This window comes from Sorex fumeus, unplaced genomic scaffold, assembly GCF_029834395.1.
Source record: "Sorex fumeus unplaced genomic scaffold, SorFum_2.1 ptg000086l, whole genome shotgun sequence".
Taxonomy (NCBI): Eukaryota; Metazoa; Chordata; class Mammalia; order Eulipotyphla; family Soricidae; genus Sorex; species Sorex fumeus.
Window position 1 is genome coordinate 11,203,546 of NW_026606143.1, and position 22,608 is coordinate 11,226,153.

Sequence of the window (22,608 nt, forward strand, 5' to 3'; positions counted from 1 at the left end):
TGTCTGTTCACTTAATGCATGATTTTATTCATGTGGAATATTAACAATTTGTTTATCTACTTTGAACCTTTAGGTTCCATTTAGTTGTCAATGTCAAGATTTCATTATTTTATAGCTGATTAATATTCCATTATATTCATAAAAACACATTTTTCCACCCATCTATCAGTGTCATGTATATTATTCCATAATCTTAACTGTTATGAATAGTGCTGTGATCAACACAGCATATTTCTTTTTGAATTAAATATCTAGAATCTTCCCATGTTTTTCAGATATCTAAAGTGAAATTGCTGTATCATAAAGAAGTCCTGTTTGGGGTTTTTGTTTTTGAGGAACCCTCATATTTTTTTCTCTAGAGGCTGGACCAATTTAAATTCCCATAGAATATATAAAAAAGTTCACTTTTCTCCACAACCTTGCCAAAACTTACTGTTCCTGGTCTTTTTATATATCAATCTATATACAGAAGCGTTTTAATTTGATGTAGTCCCATTTGATTTGTCACTGAAATCAGAAGTCATCAGATTTGGACATTATCTTTGGAAATCTAAGTATTTCTTGGTTTCAGGTCTTACATTCAACCCCATAAACCATTTTGACAGTCTAGGTTCATTGTTTTGCATGTGGCCGTCCAGTTTTCTCCTGTAGTTTGTTGGAGAAACTTTCTTTTCCCCAGTGTACGCTCTAAGCTCGTTTGTTGTGTATCAACTTTCTACTTACTTTTAGGTAGTTTTGTCCCCACCCCACCCCTTTTCCATTGATCTGTGTACCTGTTTCTTATCTAATGCCATACTATTTTGATGAACATAGCTTTGTAGTAAAGTTTGAACTTGGAGTGGGATACTTACATATTATTTATCAGGGTTGCTTTGGCTAGGTGTTTCATGGTTGGTTCTAGTCGTTAAATGTCTTAGGAATTCTGTCCAACCACAGGCATTTAATGTCTTTTATTTGTAAACTTCTATTTTTATAGTGTCTTTTATAATTTTTGGATTTTGGGCCACATCTAGTAGTGCTCTGAGGAGCCACATGTGATCGGGATTGAATCCAGGCCACCTGCATACAAAGCATGTGGCTCAGTCCCTTAAAGTTTCTCTCCTGTTCTCAATACTTTTTTCTTGTTTATTTTTGAACCACATGGTGTTCAGGGATTACTCCTGACTCTGTCTCAGGGTTCACTCCTAGTGGACTTGGGGGACCACATGGGGTGCCGGGTATCTAACGTGATAGATTATATAATGGACATTATCTGCATGCAAGGCAAATGCCCTAAATGTTGTACTATCAATAGTTCTAGCCCCTCAATAATACCTTATAGGAGATAAAATACCTGTACAAAGAAAACAAACCCCACCCATGTATCTGTCACTGTCACTGTCACTGTCCTCCCATTGTTCATCGATTTGCTCGAGTGGGCCCAGTAACGTCTCCATTGGAGACTTTGTTGTTACTGTGTTTGGCATATCAGTACATCACGGGGAGCTTGCCAGGCTCTGCCGTGCGGGCGAGATACTCTCGGTAGCTTGCCGGGCTCTTCGAGAGGGGCGGAGGAATCGAACTCGGGTTGGCCATGTTGGCTGGCCCAGACAAGATCAGACCTGAACACCTGAAGAACTTACCATCAGTACTCATCAATACACTGGCTCGACTCTTCACACGCTACCTGTCTGAATGCAAGGTTCCATCCCAATGGAAAACCAGCAGGACTGTACTACTATACAAGAAGGGAGACATTCATGACATTGGCAACTATCGCCCAATCTGCCTATTGTCTGTCATCTACAAACTGTTCACTCGAGTCATCCTGAATAGGATTAGCAGAACACTAGATGATGGACAACCATGTGAGCAAGCCGGATTCCGAAAAGGATTCAGTACCATTGACCATATCCACACGATTAATAAGCTCATTGAGGTTTCTCAGGAGTTCAAGATGCCGCTCTGTCTAACGCTCATTGATTTAAAGAAGGCCTTTGATTCTGTTGAGATGGAAGCGATCATCGAAGCCCTAGCTAATCAGGACATTCAAACTCAATACATCAGGATCCTTCGTGAGCTCTATTATGGATTCACTACCAGGATCTCACCATTCTACAAAGAAGCAATCATCCATGTCAAGAGAGGGATTCGGCAGGGTGATACCATTTCACAAAAACTCTTCAGTGCCACCCTCGAGAACATCATGCGACGACTGGAATGGGAAGGAATGGGAGTGAAGATATATGGTTGGCAACTACACCACCTCTGCTTTGCTGATGACATCGTTCTAATAACATCAAACATCAGCCAAGCGGCACAAATGCTGACTGACTTCGACCATGAATGTGGAAAGGTCGGACTACAGCTGAATCTTATGAAGACAATGTTTATGAGAAACAGCCTTGTTCCTGACGCTCCATTCACTCTCAACGGAACCACCATCTCCGAATGCAACAGTTATATATACCTAGGTCAAGAAATCACATGATGAATGACCTGGCACCTGAGTTGCGCAGGAGGAAGAGAGTGGCTTGGAATGCCTTCAAGAGCATTGAAGAAATAACTAAGAGAACAAAGAACCTCCAGCTACGAGCACATCTCTTCGATTCCACTGTTCTTCCTGCATTAACATATGCCTCAGAGACCTGGGCCCTACGAAAACAGGATGAGAATGCTATTCGGGTCTCTCAAAGAGGAATTGAAAGAGCTGTGCTTGGAATATCACGATTCACTCAAGTGAGAGATAGAATCCGGAGTCCTGATCTCCGTCAACGCTCAAGAATCAGGGATGCCGTCTCATTTGCCAAGGCATCAAGCAATCAGATGGGCTGGACACGTAATTAGGTTTACAGACAACCGCTGGACTAGAGCCATTACTGACTGGATCCCACGGGATGTCAAAAGATCACATGGATGCCCACCTACAAGATGGTCGGACTTCTTCGTCAAGACCCTGAATGATCGGTTTGAGGCTCTGCATGTTCCTAGAACGAACAGATGCCATTGGGCTACGCTAGCATGCAACAGGGATGAATGGAGACGTTACTGGCACCCGCTCGAGTAAATCGATGAATAATGGGGAATCAAGTGATCAAGTGATCATAATCTTCCACTTTACTCAGGGTTTCTAATAGTCTTATTGGGTGGGGAGGGAAGGGGGAAATGGGGGGCTATATACAGTGGTGCTGAGGGAACCATAAGTGTTTCCTAGAGCTGAACCTGGGCCATCTGCATGTAAGGCAAACAGCTTACCCACTGTACTCTCTCTCCAGGCCCTCTAATAGTCTTATAAAAAATTCTAAGTGATAAGCAGTAAGTAGTTTTATGGAACCTAATTATAAATTTCATCTGTGTTTAAAGGATTCAAATATAACTTATTGGTAGCTGTTTTCTTTAAATCCTCTATGAATTTTGTGATCACGGTTTTAATTTTTTCTCATTATCTTTTATTATTTTGTGAATTAAAAAATTTTTTTAAAGCATCATGATTTACAAAGTTATTCATAGTTGAGTTTTAGACATACAATATTGTGGCACTGATCCCACCACCAGTGTCAGCTTCCCTTCACCAATGTTCCCAGGTTCCCTCCCATATTTCTTTCCTCCCCCAGCCTAGTTCGGTTGTTAAAGTTCAACTCTGGTCTTGTTGACTCTGCGGTTTGGACTCTGCAGTTTGGATACTTAACTGTAGCACTGTCCTCCCGTTGTTCATCGATTTGCTCGAACAGACCCAGTAACGTCTCCATTGTGAGACTTGTTGTTACTGTGTTTGGCATATCGAATATGTCACAGGTAGCTTGCCAGGCTTTGCCCTGCGGGCGAGATACTCTCAGTAGCTTGCCGGGCTCTCTGAGAGGGGCGGAGGAATCGAACCCGGCTCGGCCAGGCTGGCTGCGTGCAAGGCAAATGCCCTACCGCTGTGCTATCACTCCAGCCTATCATTCCTTTTTTTTTTCTTTTTGGGTCACACCCAGCAGTGCACAGGGGTTACTCCTGGCAGTGCTCAGGGGACCATATGGGATGCTGGGAATTGAACCCAGGTCAACCATGTGCAAGGCAAACGCCCTACCCACTGTGCTATTGCTCCAGCCCCTTAACTATCATTCCGTAACATCACCTTTGTACCTTAATCCCCTGACTTGGCTCCCATTGATTCTCATCTGTCTCTTTCCGCCCTCTGTTCCACTTTCTTTCCTTCTGCCTATATTCTGGGGCCAAGACTGATCTGGGCATCCCCCATTTTAAACATTGCACACCCAGCAACGCACAAGGGTTATTCCTAGCTCTGCACTCAGGAATTACTCCTGGCGGTGCTTGGGGAACCATATGGGATGCTGGGAATCGAACCCAGGTCAGCCACATGCAAGGTAAATGCCCTGTCCACTGTGTTATAGCTCCAGCCCCTCTAATAGTTTTTTTTTTTAACAATTTAAGGTTTCTCATATCTATAATCAGGTCACCTGTAAATAGTGATAATTTTACTTTTGAACTTTAGATTCCTTTCCTTGCTTGGTGAGGCCTTCCTACCATAATGTTGAACAACAGTAGTCATCTTGAGCGACCTTGTTTTTATTCCTGACCTTAAATCTTTTATCACTATTGAGTGTTGTTGCTTTGTTATATATAATTTTAATCATGTTAAGGTATGTTCCTCCTGTCCCTACCTTATTACAAGTTTTATCACAAATGGGGTGTTGATTCTTGTAAAATTTTTCCTGTGCTAATTGATGTACCACATAGGCAAAAAATATCTGTAACATTTATTTGTATATGCTGATCTATCTTTGCACCCTGATATATAGGCATCGCAGCCTCCACTACTGTCATCATCCCATCCACCCCTTCCATACTGAGCTTCCTACTGAAGACCAGTTCTTAGTTTGTGATAAGTTTTATGATCTTTTGATTTTTTAAATTAATGCTTGTCAACATTATTGACCCTTATTGCTTTTGGTAATACTGTTGATGACATAAAATGGATTTGGAAGCATTCTTCTTACTAAAAATTTAGAAAGTGCTTGAGAGGCCTATTTTCTTTGTTGGGTTGGTAAAACTCAGCAGTAAAGTCATATGAAACTGAACCTTTGTTTGGGAGGCTATTTCTGAATACCTGAAATCACTCTGTTCAGGTTTTCTATTTCTTTCTGACTCAGCCTTGGAGTGTTACAGAAGTCTAAGAATTTGTTCCTTTTTTTTTAGATCATCCACTGTAGTCTTATGATCTCTTGTGTCTCTGTCATATCTGAAAGATTAATTTATTTTTAAAAGATTTACATATTGTTATCTGATTTGGGGGCTCTTCTGACAGGCATGTATTATAAACTTTCCTGTCAAAATTTGAGCCCTGTAGGTTTTTGTTCAATCTCCATAGGGCAAAACCAGAATAGGGTTTCCACAATGCTGGGGGCACTGGATGTCTCCTCTTGGCTCTTTTCCTAATGGGAAAACTTGAGATTCAGCCTGAAGGTGTGGAAGAGGCCTTAACCATCAGTGGTCTCAGCTTTTTCCATTTTTCTAAGGTAGCTCTAAGTTGATGGGGCTAGAGCTACAAAGCTAGGAAAATTATTTCAATCAGTTTCACCTGATCAGGTTGGGCCTGTCCTGTGCATTACAGAATTTTAGGCAACATCCCTGGTCTCAGCCCCCTAGATGACACATCCCCATTATGAGAAGTAGATATATTTGAGGTGGGAAGAGACAATTATTGGCCTAGTGCTGGTATATGCGTGGCTGTGCAAACTGAGCTTACCAACTCTGACTGCAATTGAATGCAAAATTTATTAGCATTCTACATGCTTTGTCCTTGCCAGTCATATGGGGACCATGATAATGCAGATTATAATTTAGTTGGTTGGGATGGAACATAAAATTCTCTATTTCTAAAGTGTCCAGGTGATGCTGTGTATTCAAAAATTATGCTTTGAATAGCAGTAGTCTAAAACAGGGTTCAGTCTTGTGTGTTATTAGATCTTTTTTTTTATTGATTCACTGTGAGATACAGTTACAAAGCTTCCATGTTTGAGTTTCAGTCATACAATGATCAAACACCCATCGCTCCACCAATGTACATTTTCCACCACCAATGACTTCAGTATCTCCCCCGCCCAAATCTCACCCCTCCCCCTGCCAATATGGCAGGCAATTTCCCTCTTACTCTTTACTTTTGGGCATTATGGTTTGTAATACAGATACTGAGAGGCCATCATGTTATTAGATTTTTCTCTGTATTGATTCACCAGGAACCCTGGATTTGACAGTCATCTCTTTGTCCTAGGTTGCTGCTGCGAATCCCACTCTATTCCTTCAGCATGGTGCTAGTGGATAAGCATGGCATGGACAAAGAACGCTACGTCTCCCTGGTGACACCTGTAGCCCTCTTCAACTTGATTGACACATTCTCCCTGAGAAAAGAAGAGATGCTGCTGCAAGCTGAAATGGGTCAGACCTGTAATGCTTGAGGGGATAATTTTTCAGTAGTTCCTCTTATTTCCTACATGGTGCTATGCCCAAGGAAAGGCCTTAAAGAAGAACTCTTGATGTACAGATTTTTATTTGTAATTTTAAAAGTCTATTTTATTATGAGCTTTCTCTGCACATAAAATTTGGCACAATACTTCTCATACTTTGAAGTGCTCTAAAAGTGATACAATTGGCTCATTTTTTTACATGGCTGGTTAATTTTGTAGTTTATTAGACACTACAACTATATTCATCCTGGCAATGTGTTACTCATTGTGACACCTAACTTGTTTTATATGTAAAGCTTTTATAAATAAATTTTTTGAGCAAATATGGTTCTGATACTTGAAAGAACAGTACAGTTTTAGGAACAGAACAATTGTAATTTAGTCATGTTATGAGATGCTGAGCTGGGGAATGCTTGAAACTTGCAGGAGCTGGAATTGTTCCTTTAGGCAACAAGCCAAAAAAAAGCCTGGAATCACTGTGATTCCATAAAGAGGATAAAAAGGGGGACTAAGTACAATGGACATAGTATTTGCCTTGCATGTGGCTGACCCAGGTTCAATCCCTGGCATCCCCTATGGTCCCCTGAGCAAGAAGAGAACACTATCCCTGCAAAAATCGGGCTAAATGGGAGAAAGCACTAATTTTCACTGTTATATTTTTTCTCAAATGACTAGTATAAATAAGGTCATGTGGGTAAATGAAGACTTGAGGTGTCACCATACTACTGAGGAAGTCCCGAACTCCTTCACTTTGTTTTAAACCCTGCATCAGAGAAGGGCTCAAAGTAGAAAAGCATCAGATACTGTGTCAGCACGAATATAAGCATCCTCATGTTTCCCCCTTCTGCTTCCCTCTAAGTAGGACTCTGCAGAGAAAGCCCAAAACCTCTCCCAGAGTCTCGGGATAACAAGGTCTTGGAAAGAAGGCACTGAAACTCTCAGCATGCTGAGACATTAAGTCCCTACTGAACTTCACCAGTAGGTGTTTAGAAACTGCAACATTAAGGAAAACCATACATAATAATGAAACCAGGTTCTCTATAATTTCATTCAAGTTGGCCATAATTAGATTATAAAAGATATTTTTTAGGACTTACTGGACATAAAATATGAAACTTCACTCTTTGTGCACCAAGTCTATGAGGAAAGCAGCTAGGCCCTGTGATATCTTCTCAAGTATAGCCTTTGGAATTGTCTAAGGTCAGGCTTGGAAAGGCACATGCCATTGGTTTATAGTTTGGAATCAAACTCAACTCCCCCAGGTAAACCTCAACTTTCCCCTTTATCAGTTTGACTCTCAATCTATTCACGAACAATTTTCATTTATTTATTTGCCTTTTGGGTCACACCTGGTGATGCACAGGGGTTACTCCTGGCTCTGCTCTCAGGAACTACCCCTGGCAGTGCTCACAGGACCATATGGGATGCTGGGAATTAAACCTGGGTCAGCCGCGTACAAGGCAAACACCCCACCCACTATGCTATTGCTCCAGCTCATGAATAGTTTTAAAACTGAAAGCAGACTGATATTCTTTTATGATTATTTTTTGTTTTGCGAGGCCATACCTGGCGGTGCTCATGAGTCTTGTGCTCCGGGATCACTCCTGGTGGACTCGGGTGACAATGTGGTGCTGGGGATCGACCCAGGATTGGCTGTGTGCAAGGCAAAGTACCTTACCGGCTATATTAGTACTCCAGCTCCCAGACTGGCATTTTAAAAAGAATTAGGCAGTGGTCACTAGTCCTATGAATCAGTTCATATCCTATTTACAAATATAGGTTTTACACAGAAGACATTAGAAATTTCTCGTGGAAACCACAAAACTTTCAAAATATTGTGTGCAAATTATCACATACCAACCTACAATAGGACTGTATCTCTGACAAGTCAATCTGTGCCCCTGAGCACTATAGAGAAAAGGTCTTGAAGATGAGATGACATTTTAAGGAACTGCCCGAATTTTTTCAAACCAGTTTTCCTGATGAACTTGACATTACCCAATAAGATATGCAGACTATCTGAAAAATTTATGCACTGTTGTGGTATTTAAAATGAAACCTACATCAAAATCTATGGGCAAAGAGGAAAGTTGGGGAGAAACGCCAACTAGTCATCTGGTCACTCCAGCGAGGTTATATAGTCTAGAAGGGGCGTATAGATCTAAATAAAATTGTTATTCAGTTTTTTTACTTTGCAGGATAATACATGCACTAAAATAAAAGACTTTAGAAATATTGCTGTCGCTCACCACCAGACCACCACAGACAAGATTTATTTCCTATTCTTAGGGAGATAATTAGGCAAATATCATAGATATATCATAAATATCATTCATAATATCATAATATCATAAATATCATTCGTAGATCTTCTGTATCTCAATTTCCTTCCATTCAAAATAGTGTGTACTTTGGCATATCCTGGGGCAGCCTGTCTCTGGCCGGGGCATTTTAAAAGATTAACTGGCTCTCAGAGAACTTATTTCTTACTGCAAATTTTATGGGACTTTCCTATGTGCCTTGTAGATCTCATAGAAATAAAACTCAGCTCTGCTTGTGTGCACACAAGAGAAGACTTGGTGGTCAAGGGGATAGACAGTTAAAGTGACTGAACTGAGACTGAAAATGTTCTTTGCATATGGCAGCTGGAATCACAGTTCTTATAACCTTGCAGGGCTGGTCAGAATCTGCCCCCACTCTGGGCCTGCAGATGCATCATTCAGTCATTGAGAAATGAAGGTTGTTTACATACAGAATCTAGGTTTCCTACTCTTGTTTGTTTTTGTTTGTTTGTTTTTTGCTTTTTGGGTAACACCCAGCAATGCTCAGGGGTTACTCCTGGCTTTGCATTCAGAAATTACTCCTGGTGGTGCTTGGGGGACCATATGGGATGCCAGGGATTGAACCTGGGTTGGCCGTGTGCAAGGCAAACGCCCTACCCGCTGTGCTATCACTCCGGCCCCCACGTTCTCCTACTCTTTACCTATGCTCTTCCTGAATATTCTCAATTGTGGTAGCTTCACCTGCTCTCTCTAGTTCTTGGAGCCAGTAAGAGGACAGGCTTTCTACCTTCATTTGACAGCCTTCACATGGTGTCTGCAACCTGTTTTAAGGCAAAACCCCGAGGACTCACCAAATTTGCTCTTATAAATTACGACCGTCCAGTGTCTCCTCCTGAGCTTTGTTACACTTCAGTGCATCCAGGTAGTTTATATTTTATTCAGGTATTATTGTCTGCAGGAAGCTGGTCCAGTGGGTTCTGTTTGGGTATTATCTAAAGACTAGCAAAGGGTGAACCAGAAAGTAAAAGAGCCCAGGCCATTCCCAGAAAAAGGCCTAATATCCCCTGGAAAGATTGCAAAGCTCTTGGGGTTCAGCTTAATTAATGGGGTGAGCAATGAACAATAAAAATCATTTGAAGTGCATTAGTTAAATGTACTTCAGTATCAATTTATATGTTGCATGTTTAATAAATTAAATTATAAATTAATTTATATTTAAAAAAAACCACACAACCATTATTTCTTACATTAAAACTTATATCATGCCTGGGGAGGGAAAAGTAGAGATAACATGGAGGCATATATCATTGGCCCAGGTGAAGACTGAAGAAGGAATGGGGTGCTCCACGCTGACTGGACGCTAGCAGTAAGGACATCAAGAGAACACACACTAGTCTGCCCTTGGTGATTCCACTAGAGGGTGTTCAATAGGGGAGAGAGAAGGAGAGGGAGATAGAGAGAGATATCCTGCCATAGAGACAGGCTGGGGGGTATGAAGGTGGCAGGAGGGAAACTGGAGATATAGGAAATGTACACTAGTGGAGGGATGGGTGCTGGAAGACTGTATGTTTGAAACCTGACCATGAACAGCTTTGTAACTGTCTCACGGTGATTCAATCTTTAATTAAAAAAACATCCCAGCAGTTAACTACAAAGTCATCCAAGATCACAGCTGTAGCACTGGCCTATAGCACTGTCCTCCCTTTGTTCATCAATTTGCTTGAGCGAGCACCAGTAACTTCTCCATCGTGAGACTTGTTACTGTTTTTGGCATATTGAATACGCCATGCGGAGCTTACCAGGCTCTGCCGTGCGGACGGGATACTCTCGGTAGCTTGCCAGGTTCTTCTAAAGGGACAGAGGAATTGAACCCAGGTCAGCCATGTGCAAGGCAAACGCCCTACCACTGTGCTATCGCTCCAGCCCAAGATCACAGCTATCCCCTGCACATATCTCCCTACCCCACTAACAGCAGCAGCTACTTACTTGTCTAAGGCTTCCAATAGTAACAAAAATTGAAACATCCATAGTTCCATATTCTGAAAAATTAAATACAAGCACTAAGTCTTAAGTTGCTGCTCCAGATCCAAAATGGACAATCAGAAAAATACACAAAGGAATTCGAGACCTCAAGAAGAATATGGCATTGAAAGAAGAAAATAACACATCTCCAGAAATAAAACTCATAGACATGGAAGACTATATTTTTCTAACAGGAATATATAATGCATCCATATTGGTAGCGATTGCTTTGGAGTTAGCTCATGAGAAATGGAATGACTAACATTTGCAAAGTTTGGCCTTGGTGTAACAACCAGAAGTGCTCGGTCAGATCATGGCCTGCTGCGATTACCCCTCGCAGGACTGAGAACATCTGTGTACTTAAGAAGAATCAGTGTTGATTCTGATTTTGGCAGTTCGTTCTGAACAACGGTCTGTTGCACCACTGCAATGTCTGTCACTGAGATAGCTGCACCGTGAATGCTAATCTCTCACCCGCTCTTTCATTCACCAGGAATATAGAGCCAGCCCGCCTACTTCATTGGTCCTAAAACCCCACATTTTCTGTCACATTTTAACATCTCTGAAGCAGCATCTCACAATTACATTAAAAAAAATTTCAAAATCCTTGTGCAAAACAGATGGCAGTCTCAACTGGGAATTGAAAAGGATGTAATGAAAGACTTATTTATAATGGCGTGCACATGGTAAAGGAACCTCAATTAGGGAGACAGAAACAATGCAGAATTAGCAGCACCTGTGGACAGTTACCACCCCAGGCCTGGAAGGCAAACGAAGACAAAGATAACTACAACCCAAAGAGAACTATAGCATAGTGTTTGGCTCTGTAGTCTTGAGGGTTACTTACTTTGACTACAGTTTTAAAAAACTATTTTGGCTCCAGAAGTTTTTGTTGTTGTTGTTAATCCAGTATATGGTAGAGTAACAAAGTCTTTTATTCGTTTATTTTATTTTAATGGATTACTGTGAGATACAGTTACAGACTTAACTTTCATGATTACATTTCAGTCATACAATGATCGAGTACCCATCCCTCCACCAGTGCCCATTCTCCATCACCAATATTCCCAGTATTCCCCCCCACCCCCACCCCATGCCCTGCCTCTGTGGCAGGCACATTCCCTCTTACTCTCTCTCCTTTTGGGGGTTGTGGATTGTAATACAGGTACTAAGTGTCCATCATGTTTGGTCCATAGTCTACTTTCACTACGCATCTCCCATCCCGAGTGATCCCCCAAGCATCATTTACTTAGTGATTCCTTCTCTATCACAGCTGCCTTTTCCCCCAGCATGTGAGGCCGGCTTGAAGCAATGGAGCAATCCTCCTGGCCCTTATCTCTACTATTCTTGGGTGTTAGTTTCCCAATATATTACTTTCTATTCCACAAATGAGTGCAGTTATTCTACGTCTGTCCCTCTCTCTCTCTGACTCATTTCACTTAGCATGATACTCTCCATGTCAATCCACTTAACGAAGCCTTTTAATAACCTTCCTTCGGGAGGGAAGAAGCTTCCAAAATAAACATTTATGTTAGCGAGAAAGTGGATTTTTCCTCTGCTGGTGGGTTCTTGAGACTCATATGAAAGATTTGCATACAAAAACTAGAAGATTGAAAGTTATTATACAGAAAAGATGTACAGGTCCCTCTCCAGATTTCCAGGTTCTCCTTTACCCACGAAGGATGAGAAGGTCCTGTCCCTGGCACTGCCCCCGGCCCCATGAACGACTGCCCTGTCCTGTTTTACGCTGTCTACTCGCCTCCCTTGGACGATGTCACTGGTCCCGTACCTGGCGCTGCTCTCTATACAGTGGGCATCTTCCCATCCTCTGGCCACAGCCCCAGTTGCATTGGCAAGATCTCCATGTTCTGTACTGTCGCTGGGCCTCCCAGCTGTACCCCAACAGTTCCAGTGTCTGGTCTGGGCGTTCCTACTCACCGGCCATGGCCACGTGGGCATGGGTGAGAGTTCCAAGCTCAGCACTTTATGCCCTCCTGGGCGTCCAAGCCCTGTCTGGCCCAGAGATGCCTGTCTGCATTAGGTCCTGTCCAGGCTCACGCAGCCATATCTGACTGTGGGTCCCGCAGAAAGAGGTGAGTCCGGAGAAGGCGTGTTCCGAGAGGGACAAAGGGGCTCCTGTTGCTGGGCGCCTCCTTTTATCTGTAGCCAAATCCCGGCCCAGCCAGCCCTTTCTACCTTCTGATTGGCTATCTGTTCCAGGCACGGAGATTTAAAGTGATCTGGCGCTCTACACATCAGCTTCCCTAGTATCACCTGAACCTTTCTTCTGTCCTGTAACCTCTTGCTATTGGTTCCAGTGGGGCAAATCTCTAAAATCAGAGAGCAGCAAAGCACAAAGTAGGTTGGCAAATTTCACAGGGGTTCTGGGGGATAGAGACTACCCAGGATAATCCATCCCCTTTTCCTCAGCTTCTACTGTTTTGTTTGACTAGAAATCGCATGTCCCAACCATCTTATCTACTATAGAAGTCTGCAAATTCTTGCCACGGAAGGTTCGTGTTTCTGTAAATAGTTTCTACTGGAACACAGCCACACACATTCTTTTACATACTGTTTATGGTTGGTTTTGCTCTATAAAAACAGATGAGCAAAACAATGAATACCATAAACCCAGAAAAATGTAAACAATTTAGTATCCAATCCCTTAAGAAATCTTTCTGTGCTTAACTACCAGTTTTACCACACTCCCAAGAAATATAAAGCCTTAACTACCATGAGCACTCTTCATTTTGGGGTGGTTGTTTTTGGGTCACACCTGGCAGTGCTCAGAGCTTACTTCTTGTTTTGTGTTCAGGAATCACTCTTGGCAGGCTCAGGGGACCATATGGGGTGCTGGGAATTGAATGTATGGGTCTGCTGTGTGCAAAGTAAGTGTCTTACCTGCTGTTCTGTTGCTCTGGCTCCCAAAGTGAGTTTCTTGATTACAGGAGATAGCTTATAAAGTAAGTACTCTTTCGGTATAAGTATGGCAGTGCACCCACATGAGAGAAGAGATTATCTTTATGAAATGCTGCATCCTTGCTCTTGTGTACCCAGAGTGGTGCTGATCATATTTATATAGAATATGGCATGCTAGCTACCATACTGTAAGAATTCTGCTATTCTAGACATTCTATCTTAACTAAAGAAAAAAACAATAAAGTCCCTAGTACCAGATATTGATAGTGAAAACATCTTTATTTTTCCTTCCTATCAAATAATCAGAAATGGAATTGTTTATACAAATGACAGGGAATCAGGTTGAAGAAACATGTCTTTCAATGATCCATTTGCACATTTTGAGAAACTTAAAAAGGAAAGTAAATCCCTTTTGATTTCTGGTTTTTTTTTTCCTTCTTAGAGGTACTAAGATCACCTTCCCTTGCCCATTTATTCAAACTGGTATAATTACCTAATCACCTATTACTTTGTTAAGTGCTGATAATGCATCTCAAATACATGCACAATATAAATCTAAAATTCCATTTCGCGAGTCTCCTTCATAAGACACTCCTGATACCAATTACTATATCAATTAGGGTCCTAGCAGGAAACAAATGGAATACCGAAACTCTGTGACATTAAAGAAAGATTAATGAAAGGACTACTTACAAAATTGTGATCAGGCTTAAGGGAAAGCAACAAGGGCCAATTACCAACAGCCGGGAACCTTTACCACTCATAGGCCAGAAGAGGTAAAGGGGAGTGAGTGGTTACTGTCACTCAAGCTGTAGGAGGTAGCTCCTTGACGGGATCTGTAACCCTGAGTAGAGGAATATAGGCCAGTCACTTTCTGACCCAGCAGAAAAGAACCAAAGAAATAATTAGATTACTTTTCACTTAACTCCCACTAGTACTTCTTTTGTCAAACCCACCCAAAATCCTTGAAGCAGTACAAAGAATGGAGTACAAAACTTTAGGGATGGACATAACGCAATTGGCAGCTGTCCCCACCCTTCCCAAAAAAACATGGCAGAATAAAGTGCGTCAGGAAAACATCTCCATAAAATACAAACAGAAACTAAATCTCTAATTCCAGGATGCCTGATTAGCCATGCACCTGTGTTTTTGAAGCTAGGTGGCCAAAGCCCCCAGCAGAACTGGGAGAGGCATCTAAGTGCTTCAGTACTAACTGCAGAGAGCAGTGGCAGCAGATTGCAAAGAAAAGATCCAGGACTGTAGGTGCACCCATGCTTCCAACATTCCTATGAGCACCTTCAAAGAGAAGAGGAAGGTTCACACTGCTTCCCAAAGTTGGGTGCAATGTCTTGACTCTGCCATTCCAATGACTTTTGTAGGTGCCACATGGTAGACTGAGTCCCCTTCTTCCAGTACCTTATTGGTAAATCTGTCCTCAGAGCTAAGTTGCTGCTCACTGCAAAAACTTACTAAGGGTCTCGGTACAGCAGGGTAGATAGCTAAAGCACTTTGATTTGCTAACCAAGCAAGCAGAGGACCAAGACTTGGGGATACACAAGTCTCTGGGGCTTCAATGACATCAATCACAGAGGAAAGGAAGACCCCCACTTCCTGCCTGCAGAGGCTGGGTGCTGCTACCAGACACAGAATCTTTGCAGGCACTAGCACGATAGTACTTGTTGGGGGTCCAGGAATACCTGTCTTGAGAGCAGTGTCAATAGACACCTGTAACTAGGTTTGTAGAAAGGATCTTAGCCCATAGACTTTATGTTTCGATTGAGAGTGGGTCCGGTCACAAGGGGAGAAAGGACAAGGGATATTATGCATAAGCTGACTTCTCCCTTTCCTTATGGTAACTCTCCCTCTCCCTATAAAGGCAACTCTCTCCAAATTGTTCCCTCCCCACAAGAACCAAAGGTTGAGAAGTACAAAGCCGAACCCCAAACTACTTACATCGCCATCTACTGAATAAATAAAAAATTGGGGAGTCTGTATAGATTGAACACAATGGCCACTCAATGCCTCTAGTGCAAACTACAACACCCAAAAGGAAAGAGAGAACAAAAGGGAATACCCTGCCTCAGAGGTGGGGTGGGGTGGGGGTGGTGGGAGGGATACTGAGATCATTGGTGGTGGAGAATGGGCACTGGTAGAGGGATGCGTACTCAATTATTGTATGATTGAAACGCAAGCACAAAAGTTTGTAAGTCTGTAACTGTACCCCATGGTGATTCACTAATAAAAAGTTTTCAAAAAAAGAGGAGTCTAAAGAACAGGGAACTTCTGAAAGGGAGAAAATAAAGAACAGGGAATTTCAAAAACTTTAAATTGAAAAAGATATGCATATACATATGTTCATTACATCACTTATGTTTCAATTGGGAATGGGTCCGGTCACAAGTTCATTTGGAAGCAATCCAAATGCTCAGTGAGAGATGAAAAAGAAGTTATGGCATATAGACACAAAAGAATACTATATGCTGTAAGAGAAAGATGAAATCATGCAGTTTACTGCAACAAGGAAAGCACTGGAGTGTATCATGTTAAGAGAAATAAGTCAGAAATAAGAGGGAGAAGGACAAACCAGATGAACACATTCATCTGTGGCATACATAGACAGAAAACAAGGGAGAAGACAGTATAGAATGACCTTGGATTACATGGCCGTGGATTACAAAATTCAGATTACCAAGCAGTGTGTGTGTTGGGGGGGGGGAGTGTTGAGGGAAATGAAGAACTGGAGCAGAATTGACATAGGATAGTGGTGGAGGTGTATGGGCACTTCAGTGGTGGTGAGATGCAGTAACTCTACACATCAATACCTTAACGTTTCCCACTACCATAACCATGTCACCTAAACTATAATAAAATGAAATTAAAAGAGCACCGACAGAAAAAGGACAACGGAGGAAAAGTTAGTATAAAAAGAATCAATGAGATACATTAAATTCACTCTAATACTGAATTAAACATTCGTAGTATAAGACAGGAAATGCAGGAGCAGAAGAGATTATTTAATCAAGGATTGAAGCTATAAATTTTAAGGAACTGGATATGAAAGCCATAATGAATGAAAAAAGAATCTTTGGAAATTATTACAATGACTGGTGTAAGGTATTTCAAGGCAAGGGCACTAAGAAAAATGCAGGAACTACTAGTCTCACATCTGATGAAATATGCTTTCAGATTTTAAAAAGGCAAATAAGATAAATATGAGACAAAGATGACACTGTAAAGATGAAGAGTAGAATCCAGCAAGAAGATGAAATTCAATACCCACATTCAACACAGCAAATTACATGAGGCAATTATTAAAAGACCTAAATGGAAACATTGAAAATTACATAAAAATAACAGGCAATCTCACCACTTATATAAATGGATAAATTATATATAGAAAACTAATAAAGAAAATAATGACCTTAAGAGAAGTAGCTGATGGACTTAGTAGGCCTACAGACATTTACATCCTAAAAGAATACACATTATTTTTATGTGTACCTGGAAAAATCTCAAGAATAAATCCTATGTAGAGATTCAAAACAAATCTCAAATATAGGAAGATTGCAATCATGTCAATGGTATGAGGCTAGAAATCTGAAGAAAACTGGAAAGATCTAAAACATGGGGAGGCTTACCAACATGCTTCTAAATAACTCGAGTCAACAAAGAAATCAAAGAACAAATAAAAATATTACCTTGATGGGGGCTGGAGTGATAGCACAGTGGGTAGGGCATTTGCATTGCACGCAGCCAACATGGTGACACAGGTTCAATTCCCAGCATCCCATATGGTCCCCCGAGCACCGCCAGGAGCAATTCCTGAGTACATGAGCCAGAAGTAACCCCTGAGCATCGCCAGGTGTGACCCAAAAAGCAAAAAAAAATATATATATATATATATTACCTTGATGGTCTTCTGCTTGCTGCTTCACCATCCCATATGAGGCTTGCCTCTGATATATATCACTGGGCCTATTCTGAATGGGAGGCAGAGCTCTAATGGGAGGAAGAATCCCTCTCTCCTGGGTGGGTTCCAGCAGCCTCACACCGGCCCTACATCATTTTTTTTTTGGCTTTTTGGGTCACAACCAGCAATACACAGGGGTTACTCCTGACTGTGCACTCAGGAATTACTCCTCACGGTGCTCAGGGATGCTGGGAATCGAACCCAGGTCAGACGCGTGCAAGACAAACGCCCTACCCATTGTGCTATCACTCCAGCTCCCTGCCTTACATCATATAAGAATCCAAACCATACCTCCTCAACAAATTACATGCTGCTCACAGTTATTCTTTCTGTCATTCTGTAAGGACGGACAGAGATTCAAAGCGAGAGAGAGAGAGCAATCATACTCAGGTTTGATCCCCTGAGTACACAGTCAGAAGTGATCCCTGAATACAAAACAAGAAGTAAGCCTTGAGCACTTCTGGGTGTGACCCCCAAACAAAAAAGAATTACCTTGAAATCAAATGAAATGAAGAGATGATCTGTAAAATCTTTGAGAGAAGCAATAAGTCATATTGAGTGCTAATATAGATCCACATCAATTAACAGGGGAAGCCCCAAATTAACCATTTAAACTTTTATTTGAAGAAACAAGAAAAAGAACACCAAGTGAGACCAAAATTCAGGAGAAGGAAGTAAAAATTGTAGTAGGAACAAATGAAACAAAACCCAAAATGTATAAAAGACCAATGCAGCAAAAACTTGCTCTATGAAAAAATAAACAAAATTAATAACCCCTAACTAGGCACACTAAAACAAACAGTGAGAAGAGATTAATAAATAGATTGAGGAATTTGTGAGAATTTATGAAATTATGACCAATACTAAGGAAATGAAAGTATCATAAAAGAGAAAATAGACATTTTTAAATCTAACAACCTTATTTAAGACAGATATAGGGAAAAAGATCACTTAATCAAAGTAGTCTAGAAGAAAATCAAGCACAGAAATCCTAAGAGTAATCAAAGTAACCTCTAAGAAAAAATTCTCAGGGCCTGCTGGTCTTAATAGTGAATTCTGTCAAACTTTCAAAGAAGAAATTATTCTATACTCAACTGCTTTCCAAAAATTAAAAAGGGGGGATCCTAGACACACACACACACACACACACACACACACACACACCAGATACCTCTGCAAACACAGATGCAAGAATTCTCAAAAAAATCTGTAAATTCAACTATACACCAAGAGAATTATTTATCATGACCAATTGGATCCATTCCAAGGTTTCGAGGATCACTTCACTTGACATCCCGTTACTCATCGATTTGATCGAGCGGGTACCAGTCCATTCGTCCCTGTCGCTTGCTATTGTAGCCCTGTGATGTCTTCTTGTTCCAGGAACATGAAGAGCCTCAAACCGTTAGTTCAGGGTCTTGACAAAGAAGTCTGACCATCTCGTAGGTGGGCGGCCATGCAATCTTTTGATGTCCCTTGGAATACAGTCAGTAATGGTTCTAGTCCAGTGGTTGTCTCCAAATCGCATTATGTGTCCAGCCCATCTGATTTTCGACGCCTTGGAAAACGAGACAGCTTCCCTGATTCTCAATCGTCAACAGAGGTTGGAACTTTGGATTCTTTCTCTCACTTGAGTGAAGCATGATACTCCAAGCATAGCTCCTTCGATTCCTCTTTGGGAGACCTGAATAGTGTTCTCATCCTGTTTTCATAGGGCCCAGGTCTCTGAGGCGTATGTTAATGCAGGAAGAACAGTGGAGTCGAAGAGATGTGCTCGGAGTCAGAAGTTCTTCATCCTCTTAGCTATTTCTTCGACACTCTTGAAGGAGTTCCATGCCACTCTTTTCCTCCTGCACAACTCAGGTGCCAGGTCATTCGTCATGTTGAGTTCTCGACCTAGGTACACATAACTGCTGTATTCGGAGATGTTCATTCCATTGAGAGCGAATGGAACATCAGGAACGGGTCCATTTCTCATGAACATTGTCTTCGCGAGATTCAGCTGCAGTCCGACCTTGCCACAATCATGGTCGAAGTCGGCCAGCATTTGTGCCGCTTGACTAATGTTTGGTGTTATTAAAACGATGTCATCAGTGAGGCGGAGGTAGTGTAGTTGCCAACCGTCTAACTTTACTCCCATTCCTTCCCATTCCAGTCGTCGCATGACGTTAGCGAGTGTGGTCCTGAAGAGTTTCAGTGAAGTGGTATCACCCTGTCGAACCCCTCTCTTGACATGGATGATCACTTCCTTGTAGAATGGTGAGATCCTGGTAGTGAATCCGTAATACAGCTCATGGAGGATCCTGTTGTATTGAGTTTGAACGCCCTGTTTGGCTAGGGTGTTGATGACTGCTTCAATCTCAACAGAATCAAAGGCCTTCTTTAAATCTATGAACGTCAGACAGAGCGGTATCTTGAACTCCAGAGAAACTTCAGTGAAATTGGTTACCATGTGGATATGGTCGATCATGCTGAATCCTTTTTGGAACTCAGCTTGCTCGCATGGTTGTCCTTCATCTAGTCCTTCATTCTGCTAATCCTACTCAGGATGACTCGAGTGAGCAGCTTGTAGACCACAGACAACAGGCAGATTGGGCGATATAGTTGCCAATGTAGTGGTTGTCTCCCTTCTTGTACAGTAGAACAGTCCTGCAGGTTTTCCATTGGGACTGAACCTTGCATTCAGACAGGTAGCGTGTGAAGAGCCAAGTCAGTGTATTGATGAGTACTGATGGCAGATTCTTCAGGTGTTCGGGTCTGACCTTGTCTGGGTCAGGTACAGGATAATTCAACACATATCAAGCCATTGATGTAACAAAAGGGAAGATAAAAATGGCACAATCATGCTTATAGTAGCACTACTTACAATATGTAAAGCAAGGAAGTAACTAAATGCTCACTGATATATGGCTTAGTAAATAATTTGTTATATATATATATACTTAATTGAATATCATATAGCAATGAAAATGTATTCTTGTTGTTTGTGGCAATAGGGATAGAATTTGGCATTATTATGCTTAGTGACATGTGTTATAATATGAAAGAATTACTTTATGGTTTAGTTAGTCCTCACAAACTTTTGCAGGTTGGACAACTTACCTAGAATTAAAAAAGGATCCGGGTCTTTCATTCTCAGTTCCAATCTTACTCATCTTACCATAGGGTTACATCTGGTAAACAAATTATTTCTTGAAAAGACTGTGTGTTAAAGACTGTTTTTGTCTAAAAACATTGGCAATGCAGTAAGTTACAGAGTAGTTATCACTAACCCTCATGATCACATGACTGATGGGGAGTACAGGCCCTTGCCACTGCCTTTTCACATGAAAAGAGTATCACATTGCAATTGCATCTTGCCACTCAGGAAAAGATGAAAATTCAAAATGCAGAGTCCACTGAATATGTATTGCTTTCCTACCAAGCTGAAAAATCTTAAATCAAACCATCAATAGTTGGGGATTATATAAATTCTAAAACAAAGGCAGATTATATGGAAAGCAAGCGTTTATTGAGGGAAAACCAAAACTGAGGGGAAAAAAAGAACTTAAGAGAAAAGACTGATAAATGGAGGGGTGTGTGTGTGTGAACCCTAAGCCAATGTTCACATTAACCAAAACCTAAAAATCAAATTCTATTCTGCTACCTTCATTATGAGGATCATTTACCAATGATTCTCAAGATTTCTTTTGCAAAAGAATCTCTGAAACAACCAAGGACATTGTTAGAATGAATATTCCAATGCAGCAGGTGTGGCCTGGGGCCTATTCTTTCTCATTTTTCAACAAGCTCCCTGGTGCTGCTTTATGAGGCTAGTTTATGAGTCATACGTTGAGGAGCAAGATTTCAACCTACAAAAACACAGAATTTCTCTCTAGGATGCAGCTTATAGCCAAGAGTCTGGGCTTTAGAATCTGAAGTAGGGGGTCTAGAGCGATAGCACAACAGGTAGGGCGTTTGCCTCGCATGCAGCCGACCCTGGGTTCAATTCCCAGCATTCCACATGGTCCCCTGAGCACTGCCAGGAATAATTCCTGAGTGCAGAGCCAGGAGTAACCCCTGTGCATCGCCAGGTGTGACCCCACCCCCAAAAAAAGCAATAAATAAATAAATAAAAATAGAATCTGAAGTAGGGAAGGAACTCTATGGAGGCTGTGTAACATATAAGCTTGGTACCTTGGGTAAGTCACTTAACTTCTCAAAGACTCGTCTTTTTGTCACTTTGTTTTGTTTTGACACCATACCTGGCTATAATTACTCTTGGCTTTGTGTTCAGGGATCATTCCTGGAGGCACTCAGGGGACCATGTGCAGTGTTGGGGATCAAACCTGGGTTGGTACAAGGTGAGTGCTTTACCCACTATATTATCTCTCAGACCCCCTTTTTTGTCATTTTCAAAAACACAAATAATAAGTTAGGTAATAAGTTATAAAGCACCTAATGTGTGCTATTAATGTTGTTCTAAATCCCTTGCCATGGTTTTGCTTATTAGGGGAGGGTGAGGGAAGATGGTGTGAGGGTTTAGATTTATAGGAAGACTGGTGAACCAAAACCAAAATGAGGGTAAGATTCACTAGCTGAGCACCAAGAAGAGTTGTTAAACAACCTCCGAACTTTATGAAACAGAGAGACCACTCGCCCCTATTTCAATTCAGCAAATGTATATACAAAGATACAAGTATTTTAAATAAGGAAAGACACAATTGTCATTAGGAAATATAATCCATCTTCAAGAAGTTAGTAATAACTTATAATAGATCATATTAGAGACAGTAGGAAGGCGAATCCAATAAAAATAAACATCACACACTTTGCAATCAGTACAGGGTGAAACAAAGCTTTGGTCTGGGGAAAACATTCCATACAGAAGATTAGAAATAGGCGTGCTAAGCATTTACACATTGTTATTAATTTTGAACTAAAATATGGCAAAATAGGAATAGTTTGTGGTTAACAATAAAATGAA

The 22,608-nt window shown here is 41.3% G+C and overlaps 1 protein-coding gene across 2 annotated transcripts in view; it reads left to right on the forward strand.

The window, feature by feature from the left end:
- The window catches only part of SRPX (sushi repeat containing protein X-linked), a 152,699-nt gene extending 145,909 nt beyond the window's left edge, over positions 1 to 6,790 (forward strand). For both annotated transcript variants that reach the window (XM_056131228.1, XM_056131229.1), the window contains one exon: positions 6,257 to 6,790. In XM_056131228.1, the coding sequence (XP_055987203.1) occupies positions 6,257 to 6,440 (184 nt within the window). In that variant the 3' untranslated portion in view covers positions 6,441 to 6,790. The remainder of the gene's footprint in view (positions 1 to 6,256) is intronic.
- Positions 6,791 to 22,608: the final 15,818 nt, after the last annotated feature.